Here is a 22,569-nt window from a genome sequence, read left to right on the forward strand (position 1 = left end):
AGACCTTTTTATACTTTTCTTAAAGAAAAGGCTATGATCGCATAGTACATTCAGACAATTACCAATCAATACACTATTTTGCTTTATTTGACAGTTACTTGGTCCAGTGATATTTCCTGGGAACCAACTTTGTTTTCCAACACTCAGGCCACTCTTATCTCACTAACCAAACCATTGCACCTGCATTTGAAAGTCAGTTAGGATGGCCAGTAATGTCTTATCTAGTCTAGTTATTTCTATGCTATCAAGGGAGTGTTGTTTGCTAATCTCTATTGAATCAGACTGGTTAGTCAATTGTGCAGCTATAGCAGAATTAAAAGCCAGTTTATGCAGCTTTTAGCAGAATTGTCTATTTGCAGCCTAGAAGCTATTTTGTCATATTATTTGCATTGAGAAGCCATTTTATTGCTACCTAGGTTATTAAGAACACCTAGGTTATTATCTGTTAAGCGGTTGTTCCTGACAACAACTACTTACCTCAGCCTGTATTCGGGTATCAGATCCTCACCTTCTATTCACCCTATCTATGCTCCTGTATAATTTTGTTAGCTCTATCAGGCTCCCTCTCAACCTTTGGTCCTCCAAAGAAAACAATCCTAGCCTATCCAATCTTTCCTTAATTCAGACCCTCCAGCCTAGTAAGCATCCAAGTGAAGCTGCTCTGCAGTTTCTCTCATACAGTCACATCTTTTCTATAGTGTGATGACCAGACCTGAATGGAATGCTTCCAGTTGTGACCTAACCAGCATTTTATAGAGTGCCTCCTTGCTCTTGTATTCTGTGTCCCTCTTAATCACCGTATCAATTTATCCTGCTACCTTCAAGAATCTGGATATGCACATCAAAATCCTTCTGATCTTCAGTGCTTTTCAGGGTCCTGCCATTCGTGGTGTAACCCTTGTTAGCTCTCCTCAAATCTTGTATTTTTCCAGTTGAATTCCACTTACCACTATTCTGCCCACCAGATCACGTTATTGATATCCTTCTGTCAATCCTTTGTCTATCCTTCTAACTATTTTCTACACTACCGATATTCATATCATCCTCTCCGATGAATATTTTTGGTTCGTGATCAGGGACAGTAATTACTTATTTTCCCTTCACTCTGTGCCAACAGCAATGTATCTCATGATTTATTACAAACTATTTATCTTTATACAGGGTATGTTAAAACCCGATGCCTTCGATTCAGGTCATTCTGTTATAATGCAAGTTTCGTTATTGTGAATTGGCTATAACGCGATTGACAAATTGGGACATTGTTTCTATAGCACAAACTTTTTTAAAACTTACGTTGGCTGCAACGTGATTACACCAATGCTTCAAACGCTGTTTCTAAAACTCGATTTTTCTGTAACACAGGATTGCACAAGAATGCAACCGTCATGTTATGAGGAACTATCTGGACTGATGTAGATTGTTGAGTTGGTTGCTACACGGTTGTTGAAGTGCAGTTGAATTATTTTGAAAATTTAATGGCTGTTGCAACATTCATTACTGTTTTTAAGGTGACAGAGCTTGACTGTCATACCAAAAAAACCTAATGTATCTATTTGATTCCTTTACTGAGGATATATGTGGCTGGTTGAGCCATTACTAAGAAATCTTGCCACCCAAAGGAGCACTTGTATTTGTCGACTATAGTTTAATATCGTAATTCTGATGCAATAGACCAATAATAGTTCATTGGTATGAAGCACTCACTATCTGTTTTATATTCGTGCACAAAATTATCTTTCGCGTTTCATTTTTAAAATTTGAATTCCTCCACTTAACACTTTTAACAGGATCAAAAAAATGCTTTGGTATATCTAGAGCGTAATAAGCTTGTGTGTTGACTTTGGGTCAACTATCCACTCTTGTTGTGGCTCTTTTAAATGTCAGATTGGAACAAAATCATTAAATCTATTTTTGTTTCGATCCTTTTTAGAGCTCTTAGAAAACATTTAAAATGCACCTGTATGGTTTTCTCTGGGAAGAGAGTTTGAGCATCACAAAGATGGTGATATTTGGGCTAATTAGGGTCAAAGTGTTGGTAAATGAATCTTTTTTGGGGGATGTTATTTAGTTTTTACAACTTGTCTGTTTGTATAGTTGTGTCCCTACAACCAAAATGGAGAGAAGTACTTTTGTTTTGTGGCAAACATTGCAGTGCTTGAAGAAGAATTGAATGGATTGAATACAATTTTGCTACAGTTAGGATATTCTATAATTTTGAAAAGGTTGCATGACAGGCACTTTTTTTTAAGAAGAACAGATTCATAATTGTCATTCACTGATTTGCCTGTAACATTGTTGTGGGTTGTTAAACCTACTCATCTCTGAATAAAGACCATCTGAGGTTTTCATGCATGTTTGTGCTTTCTAACCAGCTTGAAACATCTTGGTCTATTTGATAATATTTGCTATATTAATTGGCAGTGGTGGTCAATGAATTGTTTACTGAGTCCTGAATACTGTTTTTAAGTTGCTTATGCTCAATCAAAACATAAATTAACTTAGGAAAGTAAATTTTAACATGCTAATTAATATATCTTTAATTTTGTCCCTCTACAGATTCCGTATGATGGAATATATGCAAACATGCGAATGGTCCACATTCTTACATCAGTTGTAGTAAGTATGCATTTATGCATAAGATTTTAACTTAATTCTTAGCAAAATTGTTTGCTTGAAAGAATGCGTAAGTACATCTTTCTACGCTAATACTGGTGTTTTGCCTCTTTTTTGTAAACTTGCATTTGTTTCAAATACTATTTTTGATGGTAATGTAGCCTTTCTGTTGTAAAATGTTCCATATCTCAATAACTTGGTGAAAGTAAGTTTCTAGATCCCCTATTTGTTTGAATGAATCTTAGCTAGGTTATGGCTGATGTTAAAAATCACACAACACCAGGTTATAGTCCAACAGGTTTAATTGGAAGCACACTAGCTTTCGGAGTGACGCTCATTCATCAGGTGATAGTGGAGGGCTGAATCCTAACACAGAATTTATAGCGAAAATTTACAGTTTGATGTAACTGAAATTATACATTGAAAAATTGATTCTGTTAAGCCTTTCATCTGTTAGAATATCATAGTTTCACTTTCATGTGTAAATCACAAAACCTTTTTTTTTAAAATGTTGCATTCTCGGGTTAGCTGTTAACAATGATGATAGCTAGACAATATGTTGAAGGTGTTGGCCCCCTGTGTTCTCTGTCTATGCCATGATGTTTAGATTGATTCTAATCTAAAAAGTGAGATAACGGAGATATACACACACAGATACTCAGGCACTCTTATACACACAGACGCGCGCACACACACTCCCACGCACCCCCTCACAGACTTGAGACACTCTGCACTCACTACACACACACACATACACTTTCTCACACTCACAACCCCCAACCCAGAGAGAGAGACACACACACACACACATTTTGTGGGGCGAATTTGTACTTTCAGGGTTACATTGTACTTTGCTCAAAAACTGCATGCATTCATGTAGAACTCTGAGCTCAAAAGCTGCATGAATTTATGTAAAACTCCATTATCTCACTTTTTAAGATTAGAATCAATCTAAACATCATGGCATAGACAGAGAACACAGGGGGCCAACACCTTCAACATATTGTCTAGCTATCACCATTGTTAACAGCTAACCCGAGAATACAACATTTTTAAAAAAAAGGTTTTGTGATTTACACATGAAAGTGAAACTATCACTGTATTCTAACAGATGAAAGGCTTAACAGACAATCAATTTTTCAATGTATAATTTCAGTTACATCACACTGTAAATTTTTGCTATAAATTCTGTGTTACGATTGAGCCCTCCACTATTGCCTGATGAAGGAGCGTCGCTCCGAAAGCTAGTGTGCTTCCACTTAAACCTATTGGTCTATAACCTGGTGTTGTGTGATTTTTAACTTTGTACCCACCGGCATCTCCAAATCATTAATACTGATGAACTGTGTAGTGGCACTTCTTTCTTACTTACCCTATTCGTAGATACTTTATTAGCTGAACACAGTGGTAGCACTTTCCTCTGAAATTATAGATTCATGTACTAAAATCAAACTAACACTTCAGTGCAGTGGTAGTGTCCCTGTTTCTAGGACATGAAACCTGGTTTCAAAATCCACATCCAAAGATGTACAATACTGTCTCTTAAATGCTGCCTCAGCAGAATGCCACTGTTTTTGAAAGTGCTTTCGTTCAGAGTAAATGTTAAGCTTATACACTGCATTCCAGTTTATAGAATCCACACAGGATCCCTACAGTGTGGAAGCAGGCCACAATGACCCTGCGAAAGTTTCGCATCGAGATTTCACCACCACATCACCAGTCCTCATAACCCTGCTTTTCCCATGACTAATCCACACACCTGCATATCCCTAGATACTATGGGCAATTTAACATGGCCAATCCACCGAACATGCACATCTTTGGACTGTGGGAGTAAACCAGAGCACCTAGAGGAAACCCACGCAGCCATAGGGAGAATGTGCAAACTCCAAACAGCCAGTCGCCTGATACTGAAATTGAACTTCGGTCCCTGGTGCTGTGAGGCAACAGTATTAACCACTGTGCTGCCCCCAACCACTTTGTCACTCTAAACCACTCTGCCATGGTGCTGCCCCAAAGATAAATATAGACAATAAGAGAACCAGTCAAGCCAATATAACTTTTCCAGCTAATGCTATTAAAAGCAGACCAATGTGTTGCTGTTTGTGTAATTTTGCTGTGCCAGAAATATTGGGAGATACATTTGACAATGTAATTTACATTTCAAAAATAAATCACCATGGGTCACAGTGAGGAAATGAGAAGCATTGCATTAATGCGCAGGGTCTTTTGATCCAAATCATGCAACAGTTTGAAATTATTTACCCCATCCCAATTTTAGTCTTTTTTATTGTGAAGGAAAACAAACTTTTGAGCTTCACAGCTGTAACATGTCGCCTTGGTCTGATTTTACTAAATATTTGTCCTTTCATGGCATTAGTGTCTTTTCATAAAGTGATGCAAGGATTTATGAGGAATTTGCATTGTCACTTAAACAATACAAAATCAACAAACTGTACTTTCATTTCTTCTATATTCAATATTCCTTTTTTAATTGAATCACCATTTATTACACATCTCTGGAGTAGTTGGAACTTGAACTCAGGCATTCTTATCTAGGGTAAGGACACTACCATTGTGCCACAAGAGAGCCCTAATTGCATTTGTGCCAGAACCCACCTTTGAACTGGGAACCTTTTTAGATGTTTAGTTTATGCTCTCCTAACTGAATTATTTCAGTGGATATAGAGTTGTACAGCATGGAAACAGACCCTTTGGCGCAACTCATCCATGTTGACCAGGTTTCCCAATCTAAATTAATCCCATTTGCCTGTGATGGACTCATATCCCTCTAAGGAGAAAGTGAGGTCTGCAGATGCTGGAGATCAGAGCTGAAAATGTGTTGCTGGAAAAGCGCAGCAGGTCAGGCAGCATCCAGGGAACAGGAGAATCGATGTTTCGGGCATAATCGATTGTTCCTGAAGAAGGGCTTATGCCCGAAACATCGATTCTCCTGTTCCCTGGATGCTGCCTGACCTGCTGCGCTTTTCCAGCAACACATTTTCAGCTCATATCCCTCTAAACCATTCCAATTCACATGCCTGTCCAAATGTCTTTTAAATGTTGTAACTATACCTGTATCTACCACTTCCTCTGGTAGTTCATTCCATATACGAACCACCCTATCTGTGGGAAAATTTGTCCCTCTGGTGCCTTTTAAATGTTTCCCTTCTGAAATGCAGACAGATCTTGGTGTCCAAGTACATGAATTGCAAAAGGTTAGTATGCAGGTGCAACAAGTAATTTGGAAAGCTAGCAGCATGCAAATGTTAAGAGCCATTGGAGTCCAATGTAGTGTCCTTACATCCTAACCACGAGGTCTGGGTTCAAGTCTCACTTGCTGCAGAAATTTATAATAACATCTCTGATCATTTGATTAGAAAATCTCTAGAATGTAATTGTTTATAGTTAGGAAAATTGAACATAAATTTAGGGGAAGGTAGTGCTTCGGGGACCTGGAATTGGTGAGACCACATCTGGAGTACTGTGTATAGTATTGCCTTTTATGCAATAAAGGATATAAATGCACTGGAGACAAGTCAAGAATGTACGAAATTAATAGCTGGAATGGATGGATTGGACTGCGAGGAAAGGCTACATGCTATGATTGAACCTAGAATTTCATTTTCCTTTTTGAGGACTCTTTTCACTTTCAATGAACTTTACATCTCTGCGCCTGTAGTCCTGATCTGTTACTGTTCACAATTGTTTAAATGTCCTTTTTCCCAAAATGCACCACTTCATCTGAATTATATCTGCTGTTTATGTACTCAGAATGCACAGTTTGCTATGCTGCATAAGTAGGTATTCATAAACTTAAGTGCTGCTCTTTTGTTCTGATGCTCAAATTTTCTTATTTAGGAGGATGCTAAAAATTCCAACAAAGGAGCTCATGTAATATAGATTTGATTACTCAGGAGTAAAATTTTGGTATCATTAAGAATGGTTAGTAATTATCAATTTGGATCAATACCTCACTATCTTTAGGAAAAGAAATCTGCAGATCTTACACAGCGTAGTGTGATTCTAGATCCCCTGCAATGTTATTGACACTTAACTACCCCTGAAATTGCATAGAAAGCCTCACAGTTGCTTCAAGCCACTGAAGAAAGAAACACTCTGCCTAGATTACGTATAGTAGTGATTCAAGAATGTAGCTCACTGCCATTTTTTTCTGTGGTACAAATGAGGGGTGGGATGAAAATGTTTGCCATGCCATTACAGCTCCATCCCAAAACCAATATCAAAGAATTAACTGGCAATTTGGCATTTCCCACCACCAAATATTATTGTTTGCCCAACATATAGCAGTAAAGTCCAGTTGTGGGTCATCCGTAAACACTTTGGGTATTTTTGCTGGATATTCATCCCCTTTATGTAGATTGATAAAAGCATATTGAATTTACAACTTGGAAAGGGGCTGACATTCACAGATCACAGATTCTCAATAGTGTGGAAGCAGGTCATTCAGCCAATTGAGTCCACACTGAACCTCTGAAGAGCATTCCATCCTGGCCCACCCCATCTCTGTACCCTGCATTTCCCATGGTTAACTCACCTTACCTGCACATCCCTGGACACTAAATGCAATTTAGCATAGCCAATCCACCTAACATTCTTTAGAGCAGTAATCTGAGTTCCACGAAGTTGGCCTGTTTCTATATATGTTTTCGAGTAATCACTTCAGAAGCTGTTTCTGTATGTTGAGATGGATTCTGCTTAAATCACCTAACTGTCATACTTTGGTGGCATTTCCTTTGCTCTTTATTCTGAATGCCTTGCATTTAATGTGGTGTCAATTTCTGTGGTTTTCAGATTTGTCACTTAGTCAGAACTGTTGCTATCCTGTTTACCTAATCCACTAATCTCCTTTGTTCAAACAAAAAGTAGTTGCTAGTTTTTCTTAGCTTGTATTAGAAAATACAAATCCTACAGGAGTCAATGTAAATTTGGTCATGATGGCTGATGGCATCATGCCTTGTTACCCACTTGTTACTGTTGGAATTTTTCTCATAACCTGAGTTCACCTTTCACTTTTTTTTTCCCATGTACAATGTTCTTAGCTCCTCCCCGTATGCTTGAAGAATTTGTCTTGCCCACTTACTTATCAAAATATATTTTTAAAAGGATTTATGGTCATTGGAAAAACCCATTCACTTGGTCAATTTGAGGCCCATAACTGGCTAGCTAATATTCCCTGCTGCTCCTGGGATTTTGCCACAGGAAGTGTTCAAGAAAGCTGGTTTTGTGTGCCTGAGTTTTTTTTCAGGGTGTCGGGGGGAGATGGAAAGGTGTTGCAGTGTCAGCACTTTATGTTCAGGCACCCTCTGACCCTGGTAAAAATCTGGTTTGTCAGCTCTTTAAAAATATATCCAGCTATGAATATTCAGTCCCTCATCTGGCCCTACTTGATGCAAAGATTTTAACGCTGCAGAATATGGTAATTAACTAACTTTATTTGCAAATGTGTAAAACATTGAAAAATAAATATTTCAATGCTCTTCATTCCCTGTTTCCTTTTTCTTAGCCACCTTTCTTGTTAATCTCCTTCCTTTCTACTCCAGGGATAAGAAAATTCTGTCCATAACAACCTTTGTACATGAAAAAAAGTGAATGTTCTTAGCTTCCCACCATATGCTTGAAGAATTTGTCTTGCCCACTTGCATATCAAAATATATTTTTGAAAGGACTTGTGGTCATTGGGCAAAGATTAGGTAGTGTGACTGTATTACGAGCCTTAATTACAGTCAAAGAAAACAAAAACAGCCGAAATTAATGGTACTGCAGCATACTCCTGTGTGTAATCAAGAAATGAAAATCTGTGATCATTTTGGGAGCACATTATACAGGTGGGTCTTAGAATCTATTTTCACCATAAATTCTCAGCTTTTCAGGTTAGTGAATTGATAAAATCACTTCTACCCCAAATTCTCCTGGCATTTCAGGGGTGAAAGTTTGACCCATGATTGTGTGAATCACATTTCTGCCATTATCTAATGTCGGTTAATTGGTCAATTTGGTGCCAATGTCACTACTTTGCGTGTATCTCGGAACCCAATTTTCGGTGCCATTTTCTTTCTTGGGAATTAGGAGGAAACGCTGTGGCAATAAGACATTGTGATCTTAATTCAATCCTCCATCTACCTGTCAGTTAGATGTATTGGATGCTATGGTTGAAATTTTAACAATGACTTGATGGCCCTTCCATTACCAATTGAAATATCAAGAGTTTGTCAGATGTGCCCCACAGTGTTTTTATGGTTGGCAGGCTATTAGCTGTCTCACTGCAGAATTTACAAATTTGAATAATCTGTTCTGTTTACTTTCCTATAAGGAACTTGGAATTCGGTTAGTTTTAACTGAAGCTCCCATTTGCTGAGCCTTTTAACTGTGCTGGGACTTGATGCCTGTGCTCCAGAAATCAAAACCCTTTCCCTTTTTAAATATTGTTCTGTGGACCATTTGTTCATCTGCCTGATTTGTTCCTGTTTTACTAGCCTAATATATGATAGCAGGAGTAATGTAGGATTGTCATTTGATATCTAACTTGATTGAATCTGCTGGAGCACATGTACCCAGGTCAGGCACAGATGTACAATCTTGATCATCTTGCCATAATAAAATAGTTACAGAGGACTTAAAGATACAAAATGAAAGTAGTTTCAAGTCAGCAACACCACTTAATGCTGAATTTTGCATACTCTAGCAGTGGTTAGCAAAGAAATTTTGACTGCGGTTTCATTTACAAAACATTGAAAAATTGCATCCAACCACCTTTATTTTCATAGCAATCGAACAGCAAGTAAAGCGCAAAAATACTAACTATTCATCTTTACTAAATTGAAGTACAGTTTCAAGTTTACCCACAAACTGTGCAGCTCAGACAGATCTCTCGGTCTGCCAGCCTTGCAACTGGATACAATTTTCCTTCATAATTTTTATATCATTATCTGAATTATTTTGTAATTACTTTTTTGTTCCTTTTCTTTCAGCTCTAATAGATTACAAAGTATGTTGGAATTAGATAGGTTTCTTTGAGAAAATGTTTGCTTGAAGATTGTTGCTATGAAATTGAAATTACTGTAATGGCATTCAAAAATATTATAACAATTTTTTGAAAATTGTCAACAACAGAATTTGACTGCAAAGGTGCAACTTAATCTATCTGACTTCATTCGTTATGTCTAACCTTACAGGGTGCAAAATGTGAACTAAAGGTGAAAAATGGTGGAATATATGAAGGTGTTTTTAAGACCTACAGTCCCAAGGTAAGCAAGATGTTTTATATATCTTTCAGATTCTTAAATTACACATTATCATAATATAGTTTAATGCAGCTGAAAATGTGTTGCTGGAAAAGCACAGCAGGTGAGGCAGCATCCAAGGAACAGGGGAATCGATGTTTCGGGCATGAGCTCTTCTTCAGGGCTCATGCCCGAAACGTCGATTCAACTGCTCCTTGGATGCTGCCTGACCTGCTGCGCTTTTCCAGCAATACATTGTTTCAGCTCTGATCTCCAGCATTCTCCTCACTTTCTCCTATAGTTTAATGTAACCCATTTGCATGACGAGATATTAACGTGGGACTTTGACCAGTTGTCTACACCAAGGTAATGCCTTGTCCAGTAGTTTAATTTTTTATAAATTTTTTTGAGGTCAGTTATGAACTATTAAAACAATATTGTTTATCTGTAGTATATTTGTATATTTCTAATAACTCAATGTCAAGTACTCAATTTGTAGCAACAATCTAAATTATTGTTTGTACTTGAAACTATTAATTGTAACAGAACTAATAGTTCCATCTTGCCAACAAGTTTGCCACTTTTCTTACATTTAACTGTTGGGTGGGTGTTGTTTATCATTTGGTTCTCAGTGAATCAGTGCATTCTCAGTTACAGACAGTTAAACACTCCAACTGTTATTTGGAATCCACCAGGTGGAAATGTTGTTTTGTAGTGTTTTATTGTCATATTTAACATCCTGTGGCCAGTGAAATTAATATTTATTGTACATAAGCATGACTTCAAATGAAGAATAAAATGATATGGAAACAGATTGGAATGTAGAAATCCATCAAAAGTGTTTTGGCAATCAGTAAAGTTTGATTCATTATCTATGTACCAGCTTATCCTTTGCAGACCTTTTAAAAGTTAAATTTAATTATGTAGGATACCTGATTTCTCAGCAATATGGCTTTCTTGCTACAGTGTAGAACTGCCTACTGCTCTAACCTTGTCCCATTTCCAAAAGTTGGGATAACATAACTAGAATATAATCCTGTCCCTAAGCTCACTACTGGGAAGGATCCCTGGTAGGGGAATAAGTGCTGTGTATAAATTGTCGTCATTGTGACAAGGGGCAGTTAATTTGTGGAAATTCAGCGTGAATATTAAACTGCAGTCAAACTCTTAGGAAGGAGGAGACCTTCTGGTGCACCATTGGCATGATCTCCAGTTTGAAGCCTTAATGGAGATTCGGTTGCTTAAAATAATGACAGGAAAGGATCAGCTCCTTGGAACAGTAGGCATAATTTGAAATTATGTAGATGTTATGAAAAGTAGGAGTAATAGTAGTCCATGTCAACTCCACCGGTTTACTGACAGCTGTACAATGTCAGTAATTGTAATTTAGTAATTGTGTAAGAATGGTTTAGTAATTGTGTAAGAATGGCCAACGTAAGCAAAGATGGTAGCTGCCAGTTTGATCCTGAGACAATATTGGAAAAATGTTTTCACTCCCACACCTAACTGTTGAACTTGAATGGGAGCAACGAGCAATGTGGAGAGCTGATCTCATGAACTCATACCATGACTGTAGAAGAAGTATTTGTCTTAGTTAACTCTTGAGTAGAAAGGTCAATGTTAGTAACAGTGATCATATAACTGTCAGATTGCTGTAAAACAGATGCAGCTGGACCACGGATGTCTAGGGAGGCTAGAGATTGTTTAGAGAACAAGACTTGCCTTGTATGATCGGTCCTATATCTACCTCTAAGATCTGAATAGTGTGGGTGACTTTTAACTGTCCTGTGAAATAGCTTAGGTTGGCTCATCATCAAAATTCAACTTCACTTATTGCTAGACCATAATGTGCTGGGTTTTCTGGTAACGCGCATACCTTAAGGACAACTTTTTATTAATAATGCTGTTCAAGCTAGGGAAGAAATGTAAGGACAGTTAACGGGGATTTCTTCACTCAAAGAATGATCAATGAAGGATGAATTTGCAGGTAGTGTTGAAGACCATCATTGAAGAAGCAGTTGGGATGCTACGTTGGGGAATATCACAGTTATTCTGGATGAATGCTATTAGAATACAACTAGAGAATTAATTTTGTTTTAAAGATGTATTTGGATATTTTCACTTGATTAAATTTCCTGTTTCTACCATTTACATTATGCATAACCTTTTTTGAAGTATTATTAATTTCATCATAAGAATGGTATATTGGAAATGAACAATACTATGCTGTTGTTTGTCAAGGTTTTTGCTTATCGCGATTTCTTCTTTTTGAAATTTGTTTTTCCAGTGTGACTTGGTGCTTGATGCTGCTCACCGAAAGAATATTGAATCCAGTTCACGAGAACTGGGACCAAAGCGTGAAGATATTGTTGAAAGTATCATTTTTAAATCTGCAGATGTCGTAATGCTGCATTTTAAAGATGTAGACTTAAGTTATGCAAGAAGAGGTATTGACTTTCTAACTTGTTACAAATAATTACAAGTTGAACTTTTATTTCACATTAAAATTTGTTTTACAGTGTATTAATTTGCTGGGAAGGTTCAGAATTGGAATGTTAATTGAGGGAATTTAAGCCCTACTTTCCACATGAACTGTGGATAAAATATAACACTTTCAGAGAAGTGACAATCTAATCTTTTTCAGCGAAAAGAACTTTATATTGACACTCAGCATGGTGCACTTACCATCACAAAGTAAAAGAGAGCCACTTTTTAGTATCTCAACAGTTTGGGAAGGGTGGTGAAATGCAATCATGAGCATTTACTTTTTTTTAACAGAATAAATATTAAGTGTAATGAGAATTTCCATTTAAGAGGAGCTTAGCTGCAACATTGTCAGAACTAAATATCTTTAGGTTTTGATTTTTACTACTTTGAGATTTTGGTGACAACAAATTTAAACTACTGCTGCACAATTTGATATTCCTTGTTAAGTTTCTTGAAATACCTATTAGAACTTCATGTACTGTTACATTGTCTAGTACTCTATCCTTTGTCCACAAAAATTCTTATATGGCACTGGAAAAGCACAATCAAAGTGTGGCGTTGGAAAAGCACAGCAGGTCAGGCAGCATCCAAGGAGCATAAGAATCGACGCTTCAGGCATAATTGATTATGATAGGTGGGAAGGAAGATGGACAGGTGGGACAGGTCAAGAAGGCACTGCCACATTAGAAGAGTGGATCTGGGATGAGATGGAGCAAGGGGAGATTTGGAAACTAGTGAAGTCAACGTTGATGCCATCTGGCCGAAGGGTCCCAAGGCAGAAGATGAGGCGTTCTTCCTCCATTCTTGTGGATTAGATTTGGCGGTGGAGGAGGCCCAGGACTAGCATTTACTTGGTGTAGGAGGTGGCGTTGAAGTGATCGGCCACAGGGCAGTGGGGTATTTTGTCCTGCCGCCAAATCCAAGCCACCTGCTGACTAGAGGAAGAATGCCTCATCGTCCACCTTCAACCACACAACATCAACATCGACTTCATTAGTTTACAAATTCCGCCCCCCCACACCCCCAGCTTCATCGAATCCTCCAATTCAGCACTGCCTTCTTGACCTGTCCCACCTGTCTATCTTCCTTCCTACTTATCTGCTCCACCCTCCCCACCAACCTATCACACTCTCCACCCCACCTGCATCCACCTATCACCTACCCGGCTAACCCCAGCCCCACCCTTCTATTTATCTCTCAGTCCCTTTCAACTTGCCTAATTCCAGATGAAGGGCTTGTGCCTGTAACGTCTACTGTCCTGCTCCTTGGGTGCTGCCTGACCTGCTGTGCTTTTCCAGCGCCACACCTTTCGATTGACTCGCCGGCATCTGCAGTCCTCACTTTCTCACAGAAATTCTACGCCTGGTCGACTTGTCTTTGGTGAAATATGTTAATTATTGAGGTGGTGATTCATTGACTGTGGTAGAATAGTTTTGAAGGGATTGAATGTTCCTGGTATGGTTTGTTCACGTGTTTCTCTGCTCCTAGAATAATTGAGGGTTCTATCTAGATGTAATATTTGTCCTCATTGCCTTTTCCTCCAACTGTGCACCACTGTTCTTTCCAATATTTACCAGTTTGACTAAATGATAAGCATCGATTAGTTTTTACATGCATGCTGATGACACCCAGTATTATTTCACCAATGTCTAAACTCCTGTACTGTGGTTTACTTAACCAATTGCTTACCTAACATCCAATACTCGATTATCAGACTGTTTGTCAAAATCTAGTATTAGATCAGAAAGTTCTTCTAATTAAATACTGAAGCCATTGTTTTTAGTCCCCAGAACAACTCCATTTCCCCCGTCTTGACCCCTTTTCTCTCTTTGGTACCTGTCTCAAACGAAACCAGACTGTGATGTATTTGTCCCTGAGATTAACTTCTGACTATACAATTACAACAGCAGTAGGCCTGTCCATATTGCCTAACTTAATTCTTGCCTCAGGTTCTGTTGCTGAAATGCAAATACAAGCTATTTCCAGAATCTTCCAAGTTATTTGCATTCATTTAATGCTGACTTCTCTAGCATCTTTGTTTTATTTGTTCCACCATTTCTCATGCTCTGACAAGTTAAATAGATATAGCATTTGTAAAGTAGAAAATTACTTTTAAGTTGTTGCCACATCCCATCGCTCATACATTCGCACTTTATTATAGCTGCACCATCAGAGGTAACACCTTTTGCATGATATGTTAAAATTCTGTCCTCTGAGGTGTATGTGCAGCACAATTGACAAAAGAGGCAATAAATTCTCCAAACCAGTGTTTATATCCTCCAAGAGGAATAATACAAACCACCTTGTTTGCGATGATTGAGTTAGGTACAGGTCTCCTTCAAGGTTATTACCCACTTTCTGGACTCCCTGGTTGCCATATACCATCTGGAGCTGAATGTAACCTTCTCTTATCCAGTTTGGTAGAGGGAACCTGGTCAGCATGGACAAATTAGGCCATGGGGCTGTTTCCATGCTGTATGACACTGACAGTATAGCTAAGAAGTGGTATGTATTTGATCTTGATGACCACCCACTTTTCTCCCTTAAAGTCTCATTTGCCATGAAACCAAATGCATTTGTTTTTATTTAAAATTTTAAAAGTTACAATTGAAATAATTACTGGAAGCCTGATTAATCTGCTTGACACCTCAAAACAATATTCATCCTTTTGTGTTACTATGTAGCTGGAAGCTTTAAAGTTGGTCTAATAGCCCTTTAAAAGGCTGTTCAATCTCGATGTTTTGTTCTTTCATTAAAAATGCTACCAGTGCACATGCAAAGAAAATTCTTTCCGTGGTAAGGTTTTGTTTTGTTCTCATGTTCTTAGTGCCTGATTGTAAATTAACTTACAAATGTAAAAATAACCATGCACCTGAGAAAGCTACACTTTCCTGAACATTGTTACTTTGTTGCCTGAGCATGGAAGTTGGCAGGAGTTGACCTATGTTTGTTGCTGTTGATATGTTATTTTATGTTTTTGGTGGACAATTTTCACATTTCACTGGCTTTGAGTAGCCATCAGAAGATTGGTCCGGGCTCTCCAGAGCAATTATCTAATTTATTGCTATTTGATGAGGGAAAGTAACGCCACATGGTGTTAAGTTATTTTTTTCTTGAGGTTCTTAGGCACTTGATGCTACTGCAACATGCCAACTTCAGTGAACAATAACCAAATTTTATTAAGCACAGTACAATACAAGCTTTGGAGAAACTCTGAACGCACCTCACCATTCTTGAGGTGTGTCCAGGGAAGCACTCTCTGAACAAAGGAAACAGTCCTTCCTTTATACAAAATCTTTACATCACAGTTGATAATGCTCACAAGGCAACCTCCACTCACTCCCTCACAGTTACATGCCACTCAAGATACAATGCAGTGACCACCTCACCTCCAGAAACAATGTAATGCAAATTATCCCTTCATGGCCAGATCTGGTGTAAATTGCATTTTTTTAACTGCAGGGAGTAGTCAATTTAAACTATAATGTTCTTTATGATCTCTGAATAAGGGATGACAATGTAAATAATCCCTGAATGGTAAGGGATGGGAATGTAAACCTCCCACATTCCACCTATAAGATTCCACCCTATCCGGGGGCATTCAATTTCTTGCAGGTCAGCAGAGCAAAATAACTCTTTAATATCACAATGGAATGAATGAAACAACTTTTATTCAGAAATAGAGGTTGCATGTACTTTGCAAGTTATCTAATCCTAAAGTCGGTATTTAATTCCAGTTTTCTAATTTCATGTGGAATGGCTACTGAAATGCCACAATGTCCATGCCAGTTCTCGGCAAGATCAACTTAGCTAGTTCCATTCCTCACTTCTTCTTTTCTACAGTCTTGCCAGTTTTTTCTTCTTTGTCTCTTGAAAGCCCCTATTGAATCCATCTCCACTGTACTCCCAGGAAGTGCAATTCAGATCCAAACCACCACCATCCTTGGGTTTACCATTTACCAGATACACAGCTCAACTAGTAGTAAGAATACTATGCCTGTAAGAGCACATCAGAGACTGTATACTCTGAGGTAAATAACTGTCTTACCAAAGCTTCTCATTCACCTACAATTCAGAAGCATATTGGAATACTGTTATCTTGCATGGGCTAGTTCAGCTCCATTGGCACTGAAGAAACACTTTTCACTACTAGTGTGTAGTGGCAACAGTGAACACCATTCAAGAAATGCACTGTGGCAACTTGCCAAAGTCCTTTTGTGACAGCATTTTACAAATCTTAGACTTCTGCCACCTGCAAAGACAAGGACCAGGGCATAGGAACTCTTAATACACACGCCTTCCAAGTTGCGCATAATCCTCACTTAGAACCATACTACTTTGTGGAGGTGTGTCAAAATCCTGGAACTCCCTTACTATTACTGTGTTGATGTTCATAGACCAGATAGATTGCAGTGGTTCAAGAAGGGTCTCACCATCACAAAGGCAATTAGGGATGAAGAATAAATACTGACCTTTCCAGTGATATTTGAAGTCTCCAAAGTCTTGCAGGACCTGAGAGTTTCCCTCCAATTAGAGTTGACTGGTGGTTTAACCAGAGGGCCACCATGCTTCAAGTGGTCCTTCATGAGTAACCCCAGCAAGTATGGGAATTGAATCCATGCTGTTGGCACCACTCAGTGTTGCAAACTAGCAGTCTAGCCAACTGAGCTAACTGTTCCCCATTAGTGATGCACAGGTATAAGGAAGTAATTTATTCTAAATAGCTGCATAAAAAAGGTTTTCCTTCTCATTGCTTTGCTTATCAATTTAAGTCACCTTAAATTGATGTACTTTTGTTTTGATCCTTCTACCAAAGGGTACAATTTTTACTTTATCCATATCTTTTGTGATTCAAGGTATCTTTATCAAATCTCTTAATTTTGCCTTCTCCAAGGACAGCAGCCTCAACTTCTCAAACCTATTCACATAACTGAGTTTACTAATCTATAGAATCATTCTTGTGAATGTCTTTGCATCTTTCCCAGAATGTGTTTAGAATTGGATACAGGACTTCAATTCTGATACTCCAGTTGAAGGCTCAACCTTTTTTATTGTATAATTTTATCATGATTTCCAGCCTATGCTTCTGTTTATAAAGTCCACAGTCCTGTGCACTTTATTAACCTACCCTTGGACCTTAATTGGTCAAGACCCTTTTGAGAAGCTTATCCTTTGTTGTTTTGCGTTCTCAATCTTCTGAGCTGAATAAATGTATTTAGTCCAAAGAATATTGAGTCTTAAGTTGTGGTGCACTATTCGTTAACTAATTTGTGATTATCAAGGTATTTTTCACAGCTTTTTAATGTAATTTATTAACTACTCTTCCATCCCAATCTTGCTAATATATTTTGTTTAAACAGGGGTATCATATCCTAATATCTTGCTGAATATAGTCAAATCAATTTTAAATTACAAAATGTACCAGCTTTGATTTTTTTGCCTCCTTTTTGAAAAATTGATATATCTCAAACATATGTATTTAGTTCAAAGAATGAGTACAGCGACTTCTGGAATCAAGTTGATAGAGAGAATAAAGTGATCAGAAGTAAAAGGCAATCAACAAAATAAGATTTTAATTTTAGGACATAACTGAGTTCCTCCAACGGTGCAATTGAAATAATAAACATACGTGATTTGGTCTAAGCAGGTCCTTGGAAGGAATAACTGAAAAGTGATGTAGATCAACAAGTATAAAAGTTTATACTCTTCTATATCATAGTTACGAATTTTTCAAACAAAGGTTTAATCTAGATCTCAGCCTTTCTTGAATTTAGTTTTGATGAAAAATATGTGGGTATAATACAGTTTAAGACTAACACAGTTTTGTTTTCTGAAGTTCAAAATAATCTTTAAACCAGAGTGAACTGGATCAACTTTTCAATTTCTCAGCAATGTTAGCAACTTTATAAACATAGAAGCAGATGATGGTGTTAATCAACCTGTTGAAACATTTGTAAGAAGTTTATTTGCAAGGACTCCACATTTTTATTGAAACTTTCAGTGGTACCACCATTCTTTATGTATTTAATCATTTTTCAGCACATAAGAATGTATTTCAGTGTCAGCAAGATAAATTAATTTACTTTATTAATGTGATAAAGATGATGAAAATTCAAATTAAAATTCTTTATCAATAGAGAGAATGCAAAGAGGATTTTAAAATGTTAAATCCTATAAAAAGGAATGGTTTGGATTTTCCTTGGTTGTGGGGAAATCTTCTAAAAATACATGTTTTTTTCTGTAATTATCTGGTCTTGCCAGTCCTACCAAAGGTTCTTGAATAGGTTTAAAGCTGCTTAAGCTGTGTACCAAACAATAAACGTGTTTTGCTAGATTCTGTAAAATCGGTTATTTAATCATGCAACCCTATGAGCCAGTCCTGTGTGGGTTAAATGAGAAAAACTGAACTTCTGATGTGAACAACTATGTTCATAGGGAGCTGAACGATGTACATGTAATTTGTGCAGGTTGTTGCACAGCACAAAATCCAGGGAAATATTGAGTAATTGGCAATATGATTTCTCGGGACATATGTCCTGCACCATCACCTTTCTGCAAGCATTTAATAATTAATTACAGCTTTCCGTTAGCTATTAAAGACAATGGTAATCGCAAATTCTGTGAATTAATGTTACAACTTTGTCTGTCTGGACTGAAGTTAATGCCATTATTGGTCTTCTGGTGACTAATCCAAAATATTGGTCCAAGTAGTACGGTAACATTAGCTGTAACATTTTGGACTGGAAGCATGGTATCTGAGCTAGAAAACAATAGAGCAACTATGGACATTAATGTTTATTTTATTTAATAATGAATTTAGTATCTTTTTAAAGCAGAATTCTTACTGAATAAAGTACTCTTACATCTACATTCCCCTGGTCAAAACTTTATTTGAAAGATCTGCCATAAGAAAATACATGGATGCATACTCAGCAGTATCCAAACTTAGTCCCTCACTGTTTCACGCTAATCCCCACAATCAAATGGTCTCAGTGAGGGTATCACATTGATTAGATGGAACAAGATTATGAAAATGTTATTGGTTACTTGACATGTCATCACAAATTGTATTAATTGCATGGCCCATTATCTAAGTTTATGCAATGTAAAGTTAGGACCCAATATTTTGGAAGCTTAAAATCTGAGTTATTAACTATTGAACTTGAAGTAATTTCACAATTGGATTTTTCAGAACTCATACTGTAGGGATAAGGCTGAAGGGGCTAAGAATGTTTACATTTTTGAGTCATTAGAAACTGCAGTGACTGTTCAAATATGAGTTTAGAATATTTGAAGTCTAGAGATAGCAGTATTAAAATTAGATAAAGCCTATTGAGTGAACAAAATGGCAGAAATAAACCATTTGGAGTGGTTGTGACTAAAGACAAGTGATTTGTCTATGCGAGAGGTATTGGAGCCATCTTACATATGGAAACAACATTCCCATTTTTGTGCTGAAACTTTCTAACCAAGACCAAGAGGGTAAGTGTTTATGGTATAAATGAGTTACGTCGCTGTTTGTTTAGCTATGAGTTTTGGATATTGTCTTCATATCGGAGGTTGAGACCAAGCACATTTTGATGTTTGCAACTAGTAAAGGGTGATAATTAAGTTTTCAAGAAATATGATAAATCAGAAAAAAAGTCTGTCCCCTCAAATTTATGGAGATGATAATGTGAAAGTAATTAATTGATTATAGAATGAACTTCTATGGATAAGCTTGGATGATGAGTGGAGATTAAATGATATGAAGTAATGTTGGTCACATTATGAAGGAGCACCTTAGTTTAAATAAAATAGGATAAACTACCAACTTCAACACACATGAGAAATCTATATGGCCATGGGAGTAACTTTGATTGAAACGTTTGCCTTGGTTGTCAGTGCATGATAGTAGATCATAGCTTTTGAGTGTACCTGTGATTGTGAAATGATTCAAGAACAGGATGGTAGAAGTGGAGAATACAGGATTGCTTGTGTCAAGAATTTAAAGAAATTCTACTGGGAATACGCAAGACTTTAGAGGGCCATGTAGGTTTGAATTATGGAACTTCCTAAATGAAAGGCGTGTGGCATAGAAGCAATATTGTTCAGAACCAGTCACATAAGATGGGATAGTTTTAAAGTATAAATTATTGCAGGTAATCTGCAAAAGACAAATGAAATAGTTATCAAAGAACATTCAGTGAGGAGGTTAGTATGGAATTCAAAAAAAGCTTTGACATGTTGGTGGACTAGGCTGATAAGTGGCAGATGAGGTTCAATGCAGAGAGATGACAGGTGATGCATTTTGGTCAGAAGAATGACAATATAAAGGTGACGGAGCAAGCAGTTAGTGATGTTGATCTCATCTGGCATATTGTATGTAGTTATGGGCATCACATTGTAGAATGATGTGAATGCATTGGAGAGAATGCAGAAAAGGATTTAAAAGAATTGTTCCAGGAATTGTTTCAGTTCAGAGGATAGATTGAAGAAGTTGGGACTGTTCTTCATGAGAAGAAGGTTGGAAAGCGATATGATAGAGGTTTTCAAAATGATGAACAGGCTAGATGAAGTTGGTGGGGAGAAGCTATTCCTGCTCAACAGAAAAAAGGGGCATAGATGTGCCATCTAAACAAGGATGATGTGTGTGGGGGGGGTGGGAGAAACATCTTTTTCACACAGAAATTAGTTAGGAAATGGAATGCACTATCTTGAAACTTGGTGGAGGAAAGTTCAGTTGGGCAATTTGAGGGGGCATTGGGTGGTTATTTTGGATAGAGTTGGTGTGCAGAGATGTGGAGAAAAGGCAAGAGTTTGGCATTAAGTAATAAAATGGTGGAGATACAATGGGCCAAATGGCATCTTAGTGAAGTTAAACATTTCTGAGATTTTTTTGTTTGAGATATTGCTGAAATGCTACAGAAACGTAAGAGGTCATGGAAAATAAACTATTTGCAAACCTGTTAGGATTTGTTTGATGATGAGAAAAGCTTAAGTAATGATGTGGGCCCGATGCATATAATAGAAATGAAGCTTTTACCAAACTGGTGGGAACGTATTAGTCATCCAGTTTTGAGAACACTTTACACAACATTTAACCAGTTTCAACACACAAGCATGGTAGAGTGTTATTTAAATGGTGAAGGATTGAGGAATGTTGATGTACAAAGGGACTTGGTTGTCCTTGTACGCTAATCATTGAAATGAAACCGGTGGATGCAGCAAGCAGTTGAGAAGACAAATAATATGGTGGACTTCATTGCACAAGGGTTTGAGTACAAGAACAAGAATGTACAGCTGGAGCAAGACAGGCCCTTGAGACCACACCTAGAGTATTGTGTGCAGGTTTAGTCTGTTAGCTAAGAGAGGATGTACCTTTCATAGATTGAGTGCAGTGTTCACTTGACTTGGAAAGGCTGGTTTGTTTAATTAGAGATTGGGTTGAAAGGGCTGCATTCACAGGAATTTCCAAGAAAGTGAGTATCTCATTTAAACAAAATACTGAAAGGTTTGGAAAGACCGGATGTAGGAATATTTCCCTCATTTGGGTGTATACAATAAGGGTCACAATTTCAGGAAAGATGGCATGCCAGTTAGCACTAAAATGGGAAGTTTTTTCACTTGGTTAGCAGTGAACCTGTGGAATTCTCTACCATAGAAGGCTGTGGAGTCAAAGCCACTGCATGTGTTTAAGAAATTAATGATTTCTAGAAGCTGAAGGTGCCAAGATGTATTGTGGTAAAGTGTTGAGATAAGGATTAGCCATGATCATGTTGAATGGTAATTTACAAAGTGCATTTCACCTTGCAGTTTGGCTGATCTTAAAATTTACAGGCTGGGCACTTAATTTACTATATTTTGTTTCCATTGGATTTAAAAGTAAAACCAAACTCAGTTTGAGATTGCAGATTAACTGCAAAATCTTTCAGCATCTGTTTGCTTTTAAGTGTTGTTCTCAGAATGTGTGTACCACTGACCTGTTTGACATCTATTGTCCAACTTGGTAGCGAATGAGTTTTTAATATGCTTTTAGTTGGTGGAAAGACGAGATTGCAAAGTACTGTTCAACTATACTTTGATCTTAAAAATACAGGCTGTGTATTTTAATTTGCTACTTTCAATGTTGATAGCAATCGCATCCTATAATTCTGTGGATAACTATTTTAAACTCTAGGTATGTCTATTTTCCATTTATTAGGAAGGCAGGGATGACAGTCAAAAAGTGTTGAGGAATGTAAGC

At 37.4% G+C, this 22,569-nt stretch overlaps 1 protein-coding gene across 6 annotated transcripts in view; it reads left to right on the forward strand.

Annotated features, from left to right (window-relative positions):
- Window positions 1–22,569, forward strand: part of atxn2 (ataxin 2) — a 104,967-nt gene that overhangs the window by 29,323 nt on the left and 53,075 nt on the right. For all 6 annotated transcript variants that reach the window (XM_043715670.1, XM_043715671.1, XM_043715672.1 and 3 more), the window contains exons 3-5: window positions 2,557–2,616; window positions 9,810–9,881; window positions 12,145–12,304. In XM_043715670.1, coding sequence (XP_043571605.1) covers window positions 2,557–2,616; window positions 9,810–9,881; window positions 12,145–12,304 — 292 coding nt within the window. The remainder of the gene's footprint in view (window positions 1–2,556; window positions 2,617–9,809; window positions 9,882–12,144; window positions 12,305–22,569) is intronic.

This window comes from Chiloscyllium plagiosum, chromosome 25 (genome assembly GCF_004010195.1).
Source record: "Chiloscyllium plagiosum isolate BGI_BamShark_2017 chromosome 25, ASM401019v2, whole genome shotgun sequence".
NCBI classification, from domain to species: domain Eukaryota; kingdom Metazoa; phylum Chordata; class Chondrichthyes; order Orectolobiformes; family Hemiscylliidae; genus Chiloscyllium; species Chiloscyllium plagiosum.